Source organism: Lissotriton vulgaris, chromosome 7 (assembly GCF_964263255.1).
Source record: "Lissotriton vulgaris chromosome 7, aLisVul1.2, whole genome shotgun sequence".
In the NCBI taxonomy this organism is placed as follows: domain Eukaryota; kingdom Metazoa; phylum Chordata; class Amphibia; order Caudata; family Salamandridae; genus Lissotriton; species Lissotriton vulgaris.
This window is the reverse complement of record NC_141695.1, coordinates 543,652,312-543,673,239: the sequence shown is the minus strand read 5'-3', so window position 1 is coordinate 543,673,239 and position 20,928 is coordinate 543,652,312. Positions and strand designations below refer to the sequence as shown.

Genomic DNA, 20,928 nt, shown 5'->3' with positions numbered 1-20,928 from the left:
AACTTTCTCGACTAGCTCAGGACATATGGCGCTGGGCTATACCTTAAAACATAGTCCTTCTAGCCCAACATGTTCCAGGAGTATAAAACACCAAAGCAGATCTGTTAAGTCCTCAGACACAACAAACCCACAAGTGAGAAATTCATATGCAAGTTCTTCAACCATTCTTTCAGATGTGGGGACAACCTCAGATAGATCTCTTTGCCACTCACGAAAATGCCAAATGCCCAAGCTTCGCCGCGAAATATCCACACCCATTGTCCAAAGGCAATGCAATATGGATGAACTGGTCAAACAGATTTGCGTACGCTTTTCCACCTCTACCACTCATGCCACTAGTAGTACGCAAACTACAGCAGCATTCTCTAACACTCATCCTAATTGCTCCAACGTGGGCCAGACAGCTGTGGTACACAACACTGCTGCACTGTGGTACCGCACCAAACATTATACCTGTCTCCACACCTTTTAACACAGAACCATGGAGAGATCAGGCACCCGGACCCAGCTCAGCTCAACCCGGACCCAGCTCAGCTCAACCTAGCGATTTGGCTCCTGAGGTCTTAGAATTTGGATATATGAACCTTCCTCCAGACTGCATGAATGTCATAAAAGAAGCTAGACGTCCTACCACTAGAGCATGCTACGCATCCAAGTGGAAACGCTTTGTAATATATTGTCACAACAATAATATTAACCCCTTAGACATGTCTATTCAACACATCATAGGATACTTACTGCACCTCCAAAGATGTAACTTAGCCTTACGCGCCTATTAGACTGCATCTTGCTGCAATAGCAGAGTATCTGCAAAACAGACATCATCTGTCTCTGTTCAGAGTGCCTCCTATTAAAGCCTTTAAGAAAGGTCTTAAAAGAATAATTCCTCCCAGAGTGCCACCTTCACCTGTGTGGAATCTAAACATTGTTCTCACACGGCTAATGGGACCTCCCTTCGAACCATTACATAAATGTGAACTACAATTTTTAACATGGACGGTTGCGTTCCTAGTAGCTATTACTTCTCTGCGAAGAGTTAGTGAACTACAAGCACTAACAATTCAAGAACCCTTATTGCAAATGCATCTTAGTAAGGTTGTTCTACGTACTAATCCAAAATTCCTGCCCAAAGTCATTTCTCCCTTCCACCTCAATCAATCTGTGGAACTGCCCATTTTCTTCTCGCAGCCACAGACCGTAGCAGAAAGAGCTCTTCATACACTAGATGTCAAAAGAGCATTGCTATACTACATAGAGAGAACACAACCCTTTTGTAAGACAAAACAACTTTTTGTGTCTTTATCACCACCGCACAAGTGTAATCCCATTTCAAAATCTGGGATAGCTAGATGGATTGTCAAATGCATACAGATTTGTTACCACAAAGCTAAACGTACTTTATCTGTTCCTCCTAAAGCCCATTCTACAAGAAAAATAGGGGCTTCAATGGCATTTTAAGGGAACATTCCCCTATATGACATCTGCCGAGCAGCTACATGGTCTACACCGCAACCTATTGTTTAGATGTGCAACCAAACAACAAGCTAATGGGCCAGGCTGTTCTCAAAACATTATTTCAAACTAATGCAACAGATCGGGGTGGTCGCCGCTAAGTGTGGGTACTGCTAAACAATCTATGCACAGTGTGTAATCTGCAGCTCATATGCCTCGAACGGAAAATGCTACTTACCAGTATGCATCTGTTCTTGGCATGTAGAGCTGCAGAGTTACACACGCCCACCCGCCTCCCCGGCTACCCTTGTCTTTTCCAGTATTATCTTCATTAGATACAGCTTACATGGACATCCTTCATTTTCTTGCAAAGCTCCATCATTTCCCTAATGCTGAAAAACTATCTGAGGATGGAGCAGATACCCATGCGTAATGTGGTCCAAAGGAGGAGTCCCCTATCTCGTGACTTCCAAAGAACTTTTCAGGACAACAACAAACTGCAAACATCCGGGCCCAACACTAGGTGGCGATCTATGCACAGTGTGTAACTCTGCAGCTCTACATGCCAAGAACAGATGCATACTGGTAAGTAGCATTTTCCTTTTGCATAGAGCTCTGGAAAAGCCTGCTTCTCTGAAGCAGTACCTGAGTTGTCAGATATCACTCTGGTGAAGTAGGGTGAACTCTACGAGTTGTTGTATATGATCAGTTCTGTCTTTTTCCCTGGCAATAAGGGTTTTTAGGTCTTTAAATAATATAAACAAGTATATTTTGCCCCCTCTCAGGGAGTTCCCAGGTCAGACTGTGATTTAAACCCAGCTAGCATGTCCAAATACCATATGGTCTACCCTGAAATTTCTCTCCACCCTTTCCCAGACTATGCGATAATCTCTTTAATCCACAACCCTGCTTACTTCTTCCCAGCTTACTGCAGGAACTCTCTGGACTCACGATGGTACAGCTATGATGACAGCAATGTGGAGCCGGTGCCGGAGGATGAGGTGTGCACCCGCGGGGCTTACATTCTCTTCTACCAGAAGAGGAACAGCATCCCCGACTGGTCAGCAAGCAGCTCTGTGAGAGGTTAGATGAAGGGCATGGGGAGGATGGATGGATAAAACAGAAGCAGGGGTGAAGAATTGTGAGGGGTGAGGTGTGGCTTAAAGGCCAGAGCTGCTGACTCCGGAGCACGGGAGATGTGGCACAATGGCCAGAGTGGCTGACTCCAGAGCACAGGGCTCGCTGTCCGATCCCCGGCGGCAGCTCATCTCAGCATCATGCGACTCTGGGCAGTAGCTCACTTAATCTCCCCGATGGCCCCCAGCGTCTTGAAACACTTAAGGGTGACATGTTCACGCTCTACAAATAGGAATTATTATAATTATTATTTATTATAAGAATTAATCTTATAAATCTGGATGAAGAAAGCTTCTAACTTCTGAGGAAGTACTGATGAAACAGACAAGAGAAAGTGTGCCAGATGTTTGTATATGTGTGTGTGTGTAATTTGTATAATATAAACCTAAACAAACGGCATCTGAGCAGTTTAAGGTGTCAAAGGCAAGGATAGAGTCAATGAGTAATTGGAGAGGCTGCTGGTTTCGAGGACAGTAGTGGACTCTTCCTGCATCGCAATGTAGTGTTCTTTAAAAAGCTGCATCATCAACTCTTTCCTAAAACGGAGCACGGATCGGGGTGCTGATTGATCTAGGGATGTTGTTCCATATCCTTGGGTACATGGATGGAAAAGGCCTGTTGCCTTGGACAAAGACCGTTGTTACAAAACACAAGGGAACCCAATATGCAATTGGTCAGGGAATTTGGATGCGTTACTATTTCTAAAGACAATGGTCCCTAGTAAGTCAGATAAAGTGTAAATTAATATAGACCCAATCAGTGCTATATTCTCTGTCCAGCCGTACAGGTTTTTAATATGCAATAAACTTATAACACAAATTAAGGGATAAAATTCCAAATGGGACACAACTTGCGTCCTACTGACATAAACACACAAACAACATTGAGTGAGGGGTTCAGGCAAGGAAAACGTGTCTGCATTTACGTTAGATATACATACAACAGGCAGGATACTGTGAGCACACCATTACAAGTTCAGCAATACAAAGAGTGGTAGGGATGGATCGATCTCAGATTTTACTGTGAGTACAGGGACTATAAATTCCCTCTACACTGAAAACCTAATTCTCAATCTTAGTTTTTAACTTTGAACACAATGATCACATGCCATGTAGTCATCACGATCACCAATTTTATTCATGGATGCCAATCTATACTCCAAAGTAGTATTTTTCTTTTTTATATATGATGTTATTAGTCATACCCAATACACGTATATATACGCATCATTATTTCATAATGAAATACATACAAAGGAAACTAACATTGAACAACATACTAATACATTTTGTTTTCTTGTTTTCACCCAATAAGATATGCACAATCAAAGAGGTGCCCCCCTATATACGATCAGGTAGTACACTCAAGAGTCGTATATTCCCACAATCCGTTCTAATAAATTCAGAACCTCAGTTCAAAGATTGTGTGCATCCATACAAATAAATCAAATACAAAATATCACAAAGACTCCTTGTCAAAATAGTTTGTTGACGCGTTTCGGCCTCCAGGAATCTTGGCCTCCTCAGGACAAGGGTGAATAAAGAACTATTCTCCCAAACTTAACTGTGCGTCGGGTAATACCGCAGATACTCAATTAAATCTTCTTGCTGGCAGGCGAACACAGTCACCGCCTGTCTGCTAAAAACCCTATGTTAGCGGACCACCAGCTCCTCTTCCTGTTCTCTAGAGTCCGGCAACTCTTATCCTTCCGTGATTTAAATGCTGCAAAACAGTATCCCCCTGGCGCACTCGGTCAAGGTCTCAAAATAGTGCATGGTCACTCAGACTACACATCTCTTCCATCAGATTGGTGCCAGTCCTCTGTAATGTATTCTACACATGCGACTAACTTTCCCCAACACTAACGGCCTGGTCAAGGGCTGGCTTATAACCAAAGGAAACACAAACGGTGCTGTTTTGAGAACTTTGGAACAAGATGTCACCATCAGCTGTGCATGTTTTTCACACTGCTACCATGTCACAACACACTTGCTCTGGAGAGTGAGGCTAGTTCATACACAATATGATTTCATTCTTCGGGCCAGATGTACTAAGGTTACCATTTGCGTTTCTTAAATAGGTGCTCTGTAGGAATCGCTATTTAAGAAATGCAGAAGGATATGTACAAAATTTGCGATTCTCTAATAACGATTCCTACAGATTAGGAATCGCTATTAGGGAATCGCAAATAGGGAAAAACATTGCATTCCTGCCTATGGGCGAAATAGGAAATGGATTGCATTTCCAAAATTCCTTAGTGCACATATGTCCTCAGGGCATGTGTGCACTTCATGTCATAATAAAAAAAGCATTTTAATGCATTTTTTTTATTTTGCACATGATTACCATCGACTTGAAGTTGATGGTAATTGCATTTCCTAAATGCCCAATTCACATTTAGGAAATGCTTTGTACTTGTGCTTTAGGAATCCAAATAGGTAATCTCTATTTGAAATTCCTAAATCACAGTCGCAATTTGCGATTTCTACAGTATAGAAATTATAAATTGCGACCGGTTTTGGCATTTGTACATCTGAAAAGGCCCTTTAGCATTTCTTAACTTGGGGAAATAGTGATTCCGCCAGTTAAGAAATGCTATATGGCTTTGTACATCTGGGTCTTAATCTCTCTGCTGAGACTGATTAACAAGTCCTTGTGCATTATTCTATCATCTAGTGGTTGAATTAATATATATTTTTAGAAAAAATATAATTTATTGCATGCAGTCAGCATGAATCCCGATGTCGCCGACCATAAGGCCACAGTGCCTCAATTTGTGGTCACCATCTATTGTTTGCCGTCAGTTTTAGCAGCATGAAAGGAAGCAATTAAAAATAAAGTAGCCTAGCCACGAAACCATTATCTCCCGTCACATAGACTTAATAAATTAGAAGGAGTTTTTTCTGTCACTTATCTTAGTTCGAAGGACTGGTAAGCTTTGGGTTCTTTCAGCTGAAGACCCCTAAATTGTCTTTCATGAAATTAAGCTTTTCCTTTCAATGGGCTATACCTTTATTCTGAAGGTATTAGTTGTCTTCAGTTACACCAAAAATAATCTATATTTTTTGTTCTACGTCGCATGCTTCTTCCACTGACGAAACTCTTCACAATTAGGTGTCCCCAGAGCTCAAAATGTTGCATGGAAATGACAACACAGTTTTGTGTGTGTTGTAGTGGTCTTATTCTTGGCAATAAAGCGGTTACTACCACTCTGGCCAGGTTGTCTGCATTTACGAATGTTACAACATTGAGTATTTCAGGCTCCTTGGAGCTTTCATGCTTGTCCCCTTGACCCAAGGAAGCACTGGTGGCCAACCTCACCACAGGCATTTGTACCACAGCTTCATGGACCTCGCCTCATTATTGCAGGCACCACTCTCTGGACACATCAGTCACAAGAGATGAGATGAGGATTGAGAGTCAAGGGTGGTTTCTGTGTAGACTGGTTGCTTGAGTCTTCAGGTATATGCTCCCCTCTCTCCCAGCATATGAAGCTGTGAAATGAGGTTCACAGTCAACTGGGAAATCAGTAGAGCAGGACAAGGGAGTAAGGAAAAGCAAGCATTTGCAATGCATTAGGTCTCGCGAGATTTTGAGCTATTGGCATTGTAAATGACAATGCCTTTTATTTATGTGTTTAAAACACCTGCAATAATATAAGGCATTGTGATTTACAAAACCAATAGGTCAAAGTTTTGAAAACGCAAGACCTATTGCATTGCAAATGCTTGTTTTAGAATGGGCTGGATGTGTGTTTTTATAGATGCCCATACCTTCTGGGCTAAAACGTGTTTTGTTCAATAAATGCGCTATTCCAAAACAGAGTAAACATACACTTTTTAGCTCTTTTATCCCAAATGTCTTTGGGGGCCTATTGAGCTACTTTAAACTACTGGCTCTCCCCACTGATGCCACAGTGGGTACAAGGCCCTGCATGCCTAACTCCCTCCACAGACCATACTTTTGTGGTCGTAGGTTTTGCTGCTGTTACCGCGATGTATTTTGGGGTGGAGGGGAAGGCTTCCTACATTCATTAGGGCAAAAAGCAAATAACGTTAACACACCACTCTTACTTCTGTGTTTTTGACTTTTGAGATGGACATGGTTTTAATATGGCTGGAATTGGGGTGGAAAGCAATAGAACTGCTCCTTGTACTCTTGTTTTCTCTGGCTCGAAATGAGTAAACAGATAACTTTGTTTTCCACAAGATAAGAACCCGTAAATTGTGGGTACGTGATTGTTTATTTGGCATGTTCAGTGATAATGAGCCAATGGTTTACAATCCCTCTGGTCTTCGAAGGGTGTAGTGGGGTGCATGACCTGGATGCTTCATTCTCTGGCGAGCTGGTAGCCTCACGTTAACTGAGACCATCAGACAATGGAGACATGAAGGAGGCAAAAACTGCAAGAAGTGCAAACCGACAACAAACACATGCATGTGATAAACGTGTTCATTCTGAGTGCCTGGTAAGTGTATGCATTGTGTTTACATGGGCGCAACACGGGCAGTAAATACAAGCATTTATAATGCGATAGGTCTCACATTTGCAAGAGTTTAAGCTATTAGCATTGTAAATGACAATGCCTTTTATTTATGTTTTACAAATCAAAACATAAATAAAAGGCATTGTCATTTATTCCAATAGCTCAAACGTGCGTAAATGTGAGACCTATTGCATTGCAAATGCTTGTTTCCTGACAGGACATGGCTGCTCCTCACAAAATAAGCAAACAGACTTCTGAGCACAACTTGAAGTAGTGAGGCCCTGAAGTGATCACACACGACCCCGCTGTGCTCTCAAGCAGTGAAATCACCTATGCAAATAACAGGTAATTGTCCCGGTTGCTTAAATGCATGGCGCCCTGAATGTAAGGAAAGCAAGTCTTGCCTGCAGGAGGACAAACCCCATTATAGAAAATAGTGCTTACAGACCAAATAAAACATACCTTGTCCATACAAAAGTAAAAGGGCCAGTCGCCATGGGAGGTTTCAAATGAAGACAATGCAGTACTGAGGGACTAACAAGGCGATTAAGGAATCAGAAGCCAGCATCTACAAAGGACAATGATACAAGCCAATGAAAAATATGGGCAGAGAATAGGCGGAGCTTCAAATCCCTAACTCAATACAGCATGGCTTGCAGAGCAGCGCATGCGCTGTCCAGGCTTGACCTAATTACATATATGGCAATCACTGGCTTAATGAAAATTGAGGGGGCCTCCCTGCAGGGTACGTGGAGGGGCCCCCTTCAGGCTCAATCAGGAGCTCTCCAGTCTGAGTGCTGTGCTGAGGGGGCCCTCCCCCCCCCCCCCCCCCACCCCCACCCCCACTGCGGGGGCTGCAGGGACCTGTGTTACACCCCTGATGGCAATTCAGTACTCTTACTTCTTACTCGCACTCCTACATAACACCCTTCGTGTCACCACAGCTGGAACAAAAGGAATTGCTGCGGTAGTTGATCTAGAAATGGAGCTCCTGAGACTTGTTTACAAGTCCATAGATGCCATTAACTCCGTAACAGAAATATTAGGGCTTTTGGACTGACATCTGCTAGTTTCATGCTTCTCCCCTGCTGGATCAGGACCGATTGATCACATTAGTCTTTATTAGGTGCTGCAGCCCTTTTATCACATTTAGCTCTTAAGTAAACATTGGCCCTTCACAGGCACCTAGGTGCTCTTGTTCAGAGTCGAAGTTGCATTCTGGCAGGGCACCATGAGGCTTTACAGCCTGCAGCTGTTTGGCTGTTCTCTTTCTGATCGTTAGTGGCCCCAGGGGTCAGAGGGCCGCATTACACGGCCTGGCGAGCAGGCCATGCAATGAGTAATCCTACAGTAGCAAAAAAGAGGCTATACTCTACTCTCGCTACCAGGGAGGTTCCCTAATGTGTGGTGGTGCCCGCAATTTTTTATTGAAATTAAGGTGCTGGACACCATTTTCCTCCATGTGGGGGTTTCCTCCTTGAGATAACAAAGGATAATGGGTCCCCTAAGAAGTTTCACCCCCAGCCTGCTATGACCCACTGTCTACATTAGATCTAATGTTGGGAGTGGCCCACTTGTGCTTTGGGGCAGCTATCACAGCATTCCTCCTACAGAAACGTCTGCCTGTAGCATTACTGTTCTGATACCTCAGACACTAAGTCCTACCTTCACCGTCTTTGCCCTGTTTCCTCAGTCACAATGTTAAGACTTATACATTCCTACTTCACTGTACCTAGCAAACTAGGACACCCTGGCAATGACTATTCCTGGTCCTAAATGAATGAATAGGTGGTGATTCATGATAGTGATTTATAAAGGAGGCCTTATCAGACCATAAATTGTAGTATATACCTTCATCCTTGCTTATCAAAACAGTTGCCTCCGCCTGCCTCTCATCCCAAATCCAGTCTGGCCTCATTCTCCCCTACTTATGCTGGACTAGAACAAGGCATCGCTCTATCAATAAGTATCTCTGGACCATCAACAAGCTGGATAATTGGGAGAACACCACATCTTGATAGAGATAAAAGATTTCAGGATGGAAATCATCTTTATTTTTTTTTGTTTTCCTAGTACTTTATTTTAAAGAAGACTTTACATTAAATGCAGATGGCTTTCCAAATAAATAATATGAAAAGGCTAAATGGTTGCTTACAATTTGTTGGACATGATGACATTTTGATCCATAACAAGTGAAAAAATAGAACTATTCCTCATCAAGGGGGCTATGGACATGCTTTGGCTAGAACATGTAATATAATAACTCTCAAAATTAATTCAGCTTTCACGATTTTTGGTAGGCATGTTGCTTTGTAAAGTGTATTTTTAAAATATGTAATGTATAGCCACCCTCAAAACTGTAATAACGAATCTCTGGAAGGGTTTTTACAGCGATAATTCTTGCTGTGATTTCATTAGGCCAGTGGGTCTTTACTAGGCTGGGGTCTAACTTGGGCTTCATGAGATAAACATAGTTATTAGTTTTCTGACAGCATGTACAAGTATAGACAATTTGAGAGTGAATTTTCAGAAGACCAGACCATGTCAACTCACTGTTGAGTGCCGCCAACGTTTCATCCAATCAAGAAGTGGGTACTTGCATGGCATGCCTTAAAGGGGACCTATTCCATGTGCACCAAATCTAAGTGGCGGATACTTTGCTTTCATTTCAGGATCTACCAGCACGGCCTTTTCAGACCACTGGCTGGTCAGACTTAGTGAGAGCAGCAACAGGGGAAGTTTAGTGTCTGGAAGTTCACCGATCTGCACCCCGTTGCCGACGGGCCCAGATTCTCCAGTTTTCCTCGATGTTCCTTCCAAGCCAGAAAAGGGTACGTTTTCTTCTGCTCTGATTTATTTCTCTTAATTGTCTTGTACAGTTCAATCCTTCACTTGGCTTGCTGCATGTGGGCTGATTTTAATGACTAAATATCTAAATGAGGTACTGCCTATTTAGCTGAAACGGATACTTAATACTGAAGATGTACTTGACTGCGTCATATTTACTCATGTGGATTGGTCATTTTTACCATTTGGATATCTATAGCCAGTTTCAACTGTAGTTTGTCTTAAGTGTAGGAAGCAGAGATGAAGGCGTAAGTATGGTATGGGCACATCTGTTCCTCTAGCTCGAGTCATGGAGTGCTCTTGCTGGGGTACAGCATGCAGGCGTATTCTTTGTACAGATAAGCAAGAGTTTGGAAAGGGAGTCTGACCGACACGCACAGCTGCATGCTGCACCTGCCTGTTCCTCATACCTCCATCTTTTCTTCTCACTGTGCAGCAAGAGAACAAAAAAGTTATACATATTGGGGCATATTCACAAGCCCCTAGCGCCACCACAACGTCACTAAGTGACGTTGTGGTGGCGATAGGGGCCTCGCCTTATTCACAAGGAGCATTAAGCCACTTCATGTGGCTCAACGCTGCCTTGTGAATAGGCCCCCTTTCATGCTGTGTTTAGCGTGAAAAGGGCGTCCGGGAGGGGTTGTGGTGGACGTTCCACCGCAACACCCATTGATAATTTACGCTGCCCCCTATTCACAAGGGCAGCGTAAATAGGAGCTAACGCCAAACTTAAGACCAGGAAAACATTGGACTTAAGTTGGCGATATGAGGAGAAATATTTTATTTCTCCTAGTTTTTGCATTTTCCATGTGTGCTGCCTTGTGCAGCACACATGGAAAATGCTAAATGCCATAGTTTGTTTACGTACAGGAAGGTGTCCCTTCCTGTACATAAACCTTTTTTTTAAAAAAAAAAAGCAGTTTTGTATCTTACATGTGTGCTGCATGAAGCAGCACACATGCAAGTTACAAACGACATTTTATGTTTGTTTATGTGCAGGAAGGGACCTCTTCCTGTACACAAACAACCCTCCCTGCTTGCAGACACCCTTGCACTCTGGTGTTTATGTGCAGGAAGGGACACCTTCCTGTACTCAAACAAACCTCCCTGTTTGCAGGCACCCTTGCACTCTGGTGCAAGGGTGCCTGCGTTGGCGTTAAGTTGTGAAATTTGGCGCCATTGCAGGGGGAAAAGCAAAGCTGCACCATGTCCTTGTGAATATGGTGCAGCCTTGGTTATCTGAAGTCTCGGACAGAGGCGTTAAGACAAGAAGGCTATTGCCTCTCTCCGCCACTTCCTTGTGAATATCCCCCATAAATACGTAGCCAGCAATTTTTAATCCCTAGAAGTTCTTCAGATTTCCTGATTTGCTATTTTCTACTTTTTATGGTTCTTGCAAAGCTCCTGATTATGTGTGCATCTTATTTTCTTTGGTCCATCATCTCTGCTTCAGACTGGCGGCTTTCAGCTCCCGCCACTAAAGTCCACCATTGGCATAAGTCGCTGGTCTCATGCAATGCCAATCAGTGGAATGAACTAGGTCGATGCACCTGCCCCATTACTTGGGTCGTCCATGTTGTGAACTGACTGCAATTGTTATGAATTGGGTTTTTTCAGACTCGTAATAAATGGTTTTTTCGATCGTCCTCAATTTTTTTCTCCTTGTAGTAACTATAGGAATTTTTATTTCACTTGTGCAGGAGGCAGCTAGTGAAGGTGCATCTCAAGGTAAACATAACCGTGCTGCACTTTTGTCAGCTTCGATGGCTATCTATATGTTCTCTTAGAAGGACTACCCGAATAGCGTGGTTGTTTACCTTCTCTTCGGAGGGTGGAACTTCCAGAAATAGGCTGACAGCAGAGCAGCCAGGGATACCAGCTGCCTACCATGCACTTTGGAATCCCTGATGCTGACTTGCCCAAGAATCACAGGTGTGAGAATAAAAAGTAAAGCGATCTGAAAGAACCATAGATCCTATTAATCGATTTCACTCGGTGACCATCCCATACATCCTCAGTAATAAATGGAAGAACATTGAGGGGTTAAGGCTGGAATGAGCAGTCAACCATGGAGCAGTCAACCCTGTGATGTCTTTTAGGTCGAAGTGGAAGTGATGCCTCTTTAGCAATCACAAGCATGTTAATGAAGTGACATCCATGGATCAGCTTGCATTCATTTGTAAAGTAAAGAGCACACAGTCTGCATCTTGCATGGTGCTGGCCCTCATTCCTCCGTCGTTGTTTCTTAAGTGCTACCAGCATTGCCAGACCTGCATCTCCGCTCTCTCTTCCATGGGAATCCAGCTGAACCCCGAAGGCGATCTGAGTTTAGTTGTTACCCGGTCAGAGTAGGGTGGCCTGGCAGTTGCAATGAAGTGGGACCACGCTTGATCTGCCTTCGCATGGTTCTTGTCTGGAGTGGCACAGAGAGCATGAAAAAAACAATAGACTGACAAGCATTCCATACATTGCCTTGTTGTTTTCCTCATTCCATGAGGACATCTTTCTGCTGGATGGAGGGAGCACTTCCTTTATGGCGTCCCTGCTCTTCCACTTTTGTCACAAAGTTCAGAAAGGGTCAGGGTCTTTAGAGTGCCTTATATGAGCGGCAGATTGTATTATGCAGTTTTTTAAGGCACAAGGAGATAAAATGATTGCCCAAAACAGGACCGACCTTTATCATGGGCGAGTTGGGACAAGGGCACCAATATTCTGAAAAGTGCACAGATCTGTTTGCATTAAGGTTATGCCAACAGCAGTGTCCTTATCATCTTGCTCCAGCCCTGTCCTTGTCCCTGCCTGTACGTTTCTGTCTGACGTGCCAGTTTAAAGTGATTTTCGTCCTTCATTAGGGGGCATATTACCAAGCAATAGCGATAATTATCGCTATTGCTGGTTAGAGACAAAAATTTACCGCTGAGCTGCGGCGATTTTTATCGCAGATAAACCTTGGTATTACCAAGGTTTATCGCAAATGCGATAAAAAACGGCCGCAATGCATGAATATCGCTGAAAAGTCAGCGATATTCATGCATTACCGAGCTAATGCTCTTAGCCATGTTATCCACCTCCCATTGGGTAACATGGCTAAGAACTGCTCAGGGCAGGTGTTAGCTTTTGGATATATCCGCGCTTAGCGCGAATATCTCCAAAAGTTGGTAATAGGAGATAGCGATGTTAGCGACTGTTTCCAGTCGCTAACATCTTGGCACGCCCACTTTGCATGTCATTAGTGATAAATATCACTGACATGCAAAGTGGGGCCCAAGATGGTCGCTATCTCCTACTAGCTGTCGCTAACTGGTGTTAGCGACAGCTAGGTAATAGGGAGATAATTTTATCTCCACTTTCTTGGCTTTTAAAGCCAAAAAAGCGGAGATAAACCCCCTTGATAATATGCCCCTAGATTTTTGAGAGGTTGTCTCACCCTCAATTTATCAAGGCATACTTCATCTTTTGATGACCTCTCACACCGGCGTAGGAACAATGCCACCCCTACGGACTCGACCAGAGGAAGCTAGTCTCCCCCTGGGAGTTCTTATAAATCTATGGTCAGGACAAAGCACTTGATTCAGTTTTTTGTGGACAAGAAAAAGAGTTTTAAAATATAGCTAGAGGTATACTTGATGGATTCCTTTATTTGGTGAGTACCTCTGGTATGTTTAAAAACATTAGAGAGGTTTTGGTCAGCTAGTAATTAACAATGAATCACCTTCCCTTAAATGAAGATATTTTCATCATGTTTCAACACCAATCCAGCCTAACAAGGTCTCTGGTCTTCGTTAGGGTATTTAAGCTATGGTATATATTCAAACTATGCTACAAGGGTAAAATCTGTAACCCTACCAGTCTCTCTGCTTACCTCTCTCTCTGCTTACCTCTCTCTTTCTCTCTTCTCTCTTTCTCTCTTCCTCTCTTCTCTCTTTCTCTGTTCCTCTCTTCTCTCTTCTCTCTCTCTTTTCTCTCTTCTCTCATTTTTCTCTCTATGTGGGAGTGGAGAATTGTAGATGCCATGCAACCCTGGCCTATCCTGGGATACCACATTATCCCTCCAACTCTCCTGCACATCATTCGAGGGCAATCCAATATGGTGCTGTTATGTTTTCTCTGTGAAGAGCTTCTCTGACTAGCTCAACTCCACCCCTAGCTGACATCACTGCCAGATGTCTTCCCACCAAAACTTCAAATGGCAGCCCCTTATGTGTTGGCTCCAGATATCTGGGCTTCCTCCTTTGTTCAGTGGGCCTGACTTGTCAGAGTACAGGTGCAGTGAAGCAGATAATTATCAGATGCAAATTTCCCCATGCCCATTTCCTCTCTCAAGAACCAGGTGAATCACTTATAATTGTATTTTTTGTGTGCTGATGCCTATGGCCCCAAGCTAGAGAGCAGAGTAATCAACTTGGCCCAGCAGACAGAACAAAAGCCTGGAATCTGATTGAGCTGAGCCAGAGCAATAGGAGAATTCTTGACGTCCCATAAGATGAATATTTATGTAATTGGACTGCAAAATCAAACACTGTGTGCATGTTTTACCCCAGTGTGACATCTCACTGGACTATGTAGGCCAAAGCGGAGGTAAACTTTAAGACCAATATGTATAATACAGTGAAAGCACTGTAGATTTTGCAGTAAACTCTACTGACTATCTATGAATTCTGACTAATAATATAAAGTCTACCCCAGGATAACACCTATTGTTTCAGAGTACCTTCTGCGCCAGTCTACTTGTGTGCAACTACTGTACTGCACAAGACGACAGTCTCAAACATGCAGCCTGCACAGGTGTGTACACACGTGTTTACATAAAAAACAACCTAGTGCCCTTTATCCTTGCTACACTGCCCTTAAAAAGCAGATACTGGCAGTAAACATGTTCGGTCCCATTACCATGAAGTGACTGTGAGTGAGAATCAGGTAGTGACACCTGGGAGCAAATGTATACAGAGGCCCCAACGTATCCAGAATGCAGCAGCTTTCTTGGTTCTGATGCTACCTAAGAGAGCCCCTTCTATGAGGGCCTTAGATTCCCTGCACTGCCTTCCGACCAAGGAGCGAATCTTGTTTAAGGCTCTCTGTGTTAGCCATCGGATTCTACAAAGGAAGAGGCGCACCTACCTACACAACCTCCTAACTCCTTATGCCCCAACCCGTCAATTAGGATCGAACAGGATGGAGCAGGTCAGGGCAAGGATGGGCGGTCGCAACCCGTCAATTAGGATCGAACAGGATGGAGCAGGTCAGGGCAAGGATGGGCGGTCGCTCCTTTCGTTTTTTGGTGGTACAGCAGTGGAACAAACTCTGACCATCTTCCCCCCGTGAACACCCTTAACGCCTGGAACCCAATCTCCACTGAGGACACCATCCGCCTGATGAATTCCATCCACTCAGGATCACCCACAGACCCATGCCCTCACTACATCTTCAACAAAGCAGACTCTGTCATAGCACCGCACCTCCGAGACGTCATCAACTGCTCCCTCAACTCCGCTACCTTCCCAGAAGACTGGAAACACGCTGAACTCACCGCCCTTCTGAAAAAACCAACAGCGGACCCCACCGAACTCAAAAATTACCGCCCCATCTCGCTTCCTCCATTCCCGGCCAAAGTCATCGAGAAAGCCGTCAACAACCAGCTCGCCGCCTTCCTCGAAGCCAACAAATCCCTCGACCCCTCACAATCTGGCTTCCGAGCAAAACACAGCACTGAGACCGCCCTCATCGCAGCAACAGACGACATTCGAACTCTACTGGACAATGGAGACACAGTCGCCCTCATCCTCCTCGACCTCTCTGCAGCATTCGATACAGTCTGCCACAGCACCCTTCTACAACGCCTCAATAACATCGGAATTCAAGGAAAAGCACTTGAATGGATCACCTCGTTCCTCACCGGAAGAACCCAGAGAGTCCGCCTTCCTCCATTCAAGTCCGAGGCCTCTGAAGTCATCTGCGGCGTACCCCAAGGATCCTCACTCAGTCCCACCCTCTTCAACGTATACATGAGCCCCCTCGCGGCCATCGCACGCCAACACAACCTCAACATCATCTCTTACGCGGACGACACTCAACTGATCCTTTCTCTCACCAATGACCCCAGCACCGCCAAAACTAACCTACACGAAGGAATGAAAGAAGTTGCCGAATGGATGAAACAAAGCCGTCTGAAACTGAACTCAGACAAAACAGAAGTCCTCATCTTAGGTACATCCCCCTCTGCTTGGGACGACTCCTGGTGGCCGGAAGCCCTCGGAAAAGCACCCATCCCGACAGACCACGCACGGAACCTTGGCGTCATCCTGGATTCTTCACTCTCAATGAACAGACAAGTCAGCGCCGTATCCTCCTCCTGCTTCAACATTCTTCGCATGCTCAGAAAAACATTTCGCTGGATCCCCTCCGAAACAAGGAAAACAGTCACCCACGCTCTGGTCACGAGCCGACTGGACTACGGAAACACCCTCTACGCAGGTACCACCGCTAAACTCCAGAAGAAACTCCAACGAATCCAAAACGCCTCAGCCAGGCTCATATTAGACATCCCACGCAACGAACACATCTCTGGTCACCTTAAAGACCTCCACTGGCTACCCGTCAATAAGAGAATCACTTTCCGACTGCTTACCCACGCACACAAATCACTCCACGACATCGGACCAGATCGCCTCAACTCTCGACTGTCCTTCTACACCCCCCCCCGCCAGCTACGTTCTTCCGGCCAAGCCCTCGCCACTGTACCTCGCATCAACAAGACCACCATGGGAGGCAGATCCTTTTCATACCTGGCTGCTAAGACTTGGAACTCACTCCCCGCTTACCTTCGCCTCACCCAGAACCACCTAGCATTCAGAAAGCAGCTTAAAACGTGGATATTTGACAAATAATCCTCCTCCCCTTCCTAAGCGCCTTGAAACCCTCTGGGTATGTAGTGCGCTATACAAATTTTTTGACTTGACTTGACTTGACTTTTCGTAAAGAGCTGAAAACTCCTCTTTTCCCGTCAGATTAGCGATCTGTCTTCTTTTTCCCTAGTTCAGGGTCTTTTGGTATGTGTGCTTTAGGTCTGTATCGCAGCGCGGGGACATATTAGCCTAGTGTAACCAGGCGCTTTATAAACTTTAGTATTATTATTATTATAGGTAAAAACAAAACGGGTGATCAAAAACGAAGAATCCTGGTGGACTAAGTGGGCAAAACCCATATACAACAAAGATTTATGCACCAGTATAAATAACGCAGCCTCAGGTTTTGGTAATTGGATTAGTGCTTATCTATTCAGTGGTAATGTGGTGCTTCCAATATGCATTAACTGCTTTTCTCTTTCAAGCAAGGCAAGTTCATTCTACAGGATGGCCTGGTGTTTGTTGCGAAAAGTTTTGATATGATGAGGTACCTTTATTACACTGGACATGGTGCTTGTAATGTACCTATGCTTGTAAAGGGTATCATATTTTCTTGTGCTGATGTACGGTTTGGATTTTTTATATATTTTTCCTACTCGTAAGTTGTATTACGTTTTTGAATCTGTCTATTAAGGCCTTGAGACTTTCACCATTTACTTGGGTAAAGATGGTTCTATATCAAAAGTCACGTATAGTATTCTAGCTTCTGCCCTCTAGGAATCTGCAAAGTAGGGGCTACTGCAACTGTAAGTGATTAATCTTGGTAGCTATTGGTTGGACTCTGTATATCTACCTGAATGTGTGACCTTAAGAACTGGCCACAATATTCCCATTGAAACCTCCCTGGTTGGTAAAAAACTTGAAACATAGCTGTCCCATTCAATTAGGTTAGACCAGGGGTCTCCAACCTTTTGTGTAATAAGAGCTACTTATGTTAAACGAAATTCATCACAAGCTACTAATATTATTAGTGTTGTAACAGTGACCACATCAGACAAGATTACCATAGTGACCACCATGTCCAAGTTTACCAGCAGTGACCACCTCAGTGCATCAGGCGGGTTGCCAGCAGTAATTCCAAAAAGGCTTTGTCAATGGAATGTCTATATGTAGGTAATACATGACAGCCACAGTGCCCATGGCACAAAAGTCATCCTAATAGTAAAAAGTCTACACACGTGATTTATCACTCAAAATCACTTTGGATGTATTTTTAAAATTCAACCTTTCTTCTCCAAATATTAACTTATGAGTTCTGAAAGTAAAAACATGTTCATCTTGGAATACACAGTTTTGTCATACATATGTTAATTTAACCAAGGAAAAAGTTCCAATTTAGCAGAATGGGAAGCACACAGGAGAGCTACTGACTGGTAGCTGGAGAGCTACTAGTATCTCATTATCTACTTGTTGGAGACCCCCGGGTTAGACATATTCCTGTGTACCTTTGCTCCCCTTCTCTCTCTTTCCTTGCCATACTCTGCACACAATAGGTTTCAGTGTAAGTTAGACCCAAAAAGCCTGTTCTGTTTAATACTTCCCTATGCTGTCTATTTTGCATTGCACTACTGGTTTTGCTTCTCAGAGGTATTACTCTATACTTCGAGTTCATACGGAACAACAATTGTATTAAACTTCAATAGTATACCTTGAAAAAAAGTGTGGCTGTATTTCGATAATCGGGGAGTATTGAACAGTTCAAAGCATCATTCTAATCCTCTTACTAATGTGACTGTCATTACAGTGTATTGTGGCAGACAGCTTTACCATTAGATGGCTTGTTGGAGGTAACAAAAAGTTAAATTGGATAAAAATATTGTGGGCTATACTTTATCTGCATTACCCTCAAACATAAAATGTAAAGTAGGGGCTACTTTGATGCTGATAACGGCAATGTCTATTTTCTCTTTCAGGAGGATTTGAATCCAGACCATTGGTGCGCAGCATCCAAGGGCGAAGCCTCAGCATGAAGGCTCCATCCGGATCAAAAGGAAGGCCCAGTCTCACCAAGGCAATGCCCTTACGTTGGTCCTTTGGATCCAAGGAGCGGCCACAGTGCGTGTCTGGGGAGCTGGTTGAGTATCTCGAGTCTGGCCGTAGGCCCAGGTATACCAATGAATCTATTGTCCCCTTGATGACTGGAACGAATAGCCCTGAAAATGGACTTGTACCAATGGATTCTGAGCCAAAGTCTGCAGCCACCATAAAGGACCCAGGCTTAGGCAGGGCCTGCGGGAGCTCAAGGACTGCTGATATAACAAACCCTGTTGAGAGCAGAGCTAGTCGAACTCCTGTCCCTGAAAAGTCAAATACCCTTAAACGAAACAGCAAACCAAAGGAAGATGCCTCCCTGCAAAAGAAGAACTCTAAGACTCTGCCAACGAATATTGTGCCATCGACAAAAGTGGAGGAACCTGTTCAGCCAAAAAGCAATGTAAAACAACCAAGCTCTAATGGAGGCAGTTGTTTGGGTCAGAACTTATCACCCGCGAGCAGCTTTCTGAGAATAAGGGGGTTGTCAGACAAGAATAGAGACTTCGACCAAAGAACATCTGCCAAGGCAGGGTCCAGTGGGAGATCCAAAACACCTGAGGGAGAGAAGCAACATGAAGGACGCTTCTCACTGTTGAGGAACAGCTTCTTAAGGAAGGATTCCAAGAAGCCCTGCGGTACTGAGAAACCCAACCTATTGGAGGTATCTATGACATCATCAAGGGCTTCCCTGTCCAATGGCACCCCGATTCTTCTGAGTGATCGAAGGACGACTGGCACACTCCCACGGGGGTTCAAAGAGAGCCAATCCAATGGGCGGCTGAGCAGGTCGGAAATAGAGATCAAACGATCCCAGAGTGCCTCCAACGTACAGAGCAAGACAGATAACTCTCTGAAGAGGTCAGCATCTCTTCATAAGAATGGAAGCACATTCCACCAGCAGAGCAGGGGCACGCCATCAGAGAAGAGCTCTTCCAGCACTTTGCAGCGAATGAGATACCACACGTCATCCCTAGGAAGAAAGAAAAATGTGCCAGAATCCAGCTTTTAGGACAAATTGAGAAGACTGATGAATATACATGTGTCATGTAAACGGAAGCAGGTGGTACTGGTTGGCATTCACATTTACAGCAGTAATCTTAAAGCCTCCTGCTCATACTTGGCAGGATATGCTGTAATTGAGAAGTCCATATCTCTCTGTGCCTCCAATATTGAACTGTAATTTTATGTATGGTAATGTTGGTGGTCCATCATTGAAGCACTATGTGAAGATAAGAGAGGTGCCTGGTAAAGAAACAGTTGGTGGTTTCTGCCTTAGGAGTGAGTGTGGGCACAATGAGTAGCCAAATCATCTTCAAGTACCATGACCAATTTGTTTTCAGCACAAGCTGAAAGGCAAAATGGAGCACAGAAGTGCACACTTGATGCTAGAAGGGTCGAAAGGGAATTTCTAGGGGGGTTGATATGAGAACGTTTTGCAAAATGTTGACAGTATAGGTTTTGACGTTCTGCTACCGCTTCAGAATCTTGGGGACCCCATTGCCAGGAGAAAAACACTAGCATGAAAAAATACCAGAGGTCATTGTGAATGAAGCCATCCCTGAGTGGCAAAACTGCTAAACAAAATATGCAGCTAGCCACTTGGACCTGGAGCATATTTTCACCAGACGGCCTTGCCTATCTTGATGGTATCTTGCTTACGGGCGCCAAGGAACCTTGAGTCAAGATCCAGAAAGGTTTATTGCATTATTAAGAAACTGGAGGAAAGCCAGAGGCTTTGTGAGCGATTGCCTCTCAGAGTGGGCAGCAGTTGGGAGTCGCTACAGGCTGTTAATACTATCAACTGTGGGATCAAGTTGGAATTTGTGCAGGATGTAAACATTTACGACATCGTAAATTGCATCCAGGTTATGGAACAGGGCAAACATACACTGTCACGGTTTGTGCTGTCAAAACAATAAGCTGGAGGCCACATTATCAAAAATGTGATCCGAGTCCTAATTGGAGTGGTCTGAAGCTTTTCGTAAACATGCATATCTCTTTAAAGTTATTTTTTTAACCGAAATACTAGATACCAGGAACATTTCAGAGTGTATCATGGAACCTACTTGG

General features: G+C 44.1%; 1 protein-coding gene across 1 annotated transcript in view; it reads left to right on the top strand.

The window, feature by feature from the left end:
* Nucleotides 1-19,882, top strand: part of USP43 (ubiquitin specific peptidase 43) — a 929,425-nt gene extending 909,543 nt beyond the window's left edge. The window contains 3 exon segments of the mRNA XM_086930623.1: nt 2,377-2,535; nt 9,748-9,906; nt 18,738-19,882. Of these exon segments, the coding sequence (XP_086786749.1) occupies nt 2,377-2,535; nt 9,748-9,906; nt 18,738-19,867 (1,448 nt within the window). The 3' untranslated portion in view covers nt 19,868-19,882.
* Nucleotides 19,883-20,928: the final 1,046 nt, after the last annotated feature.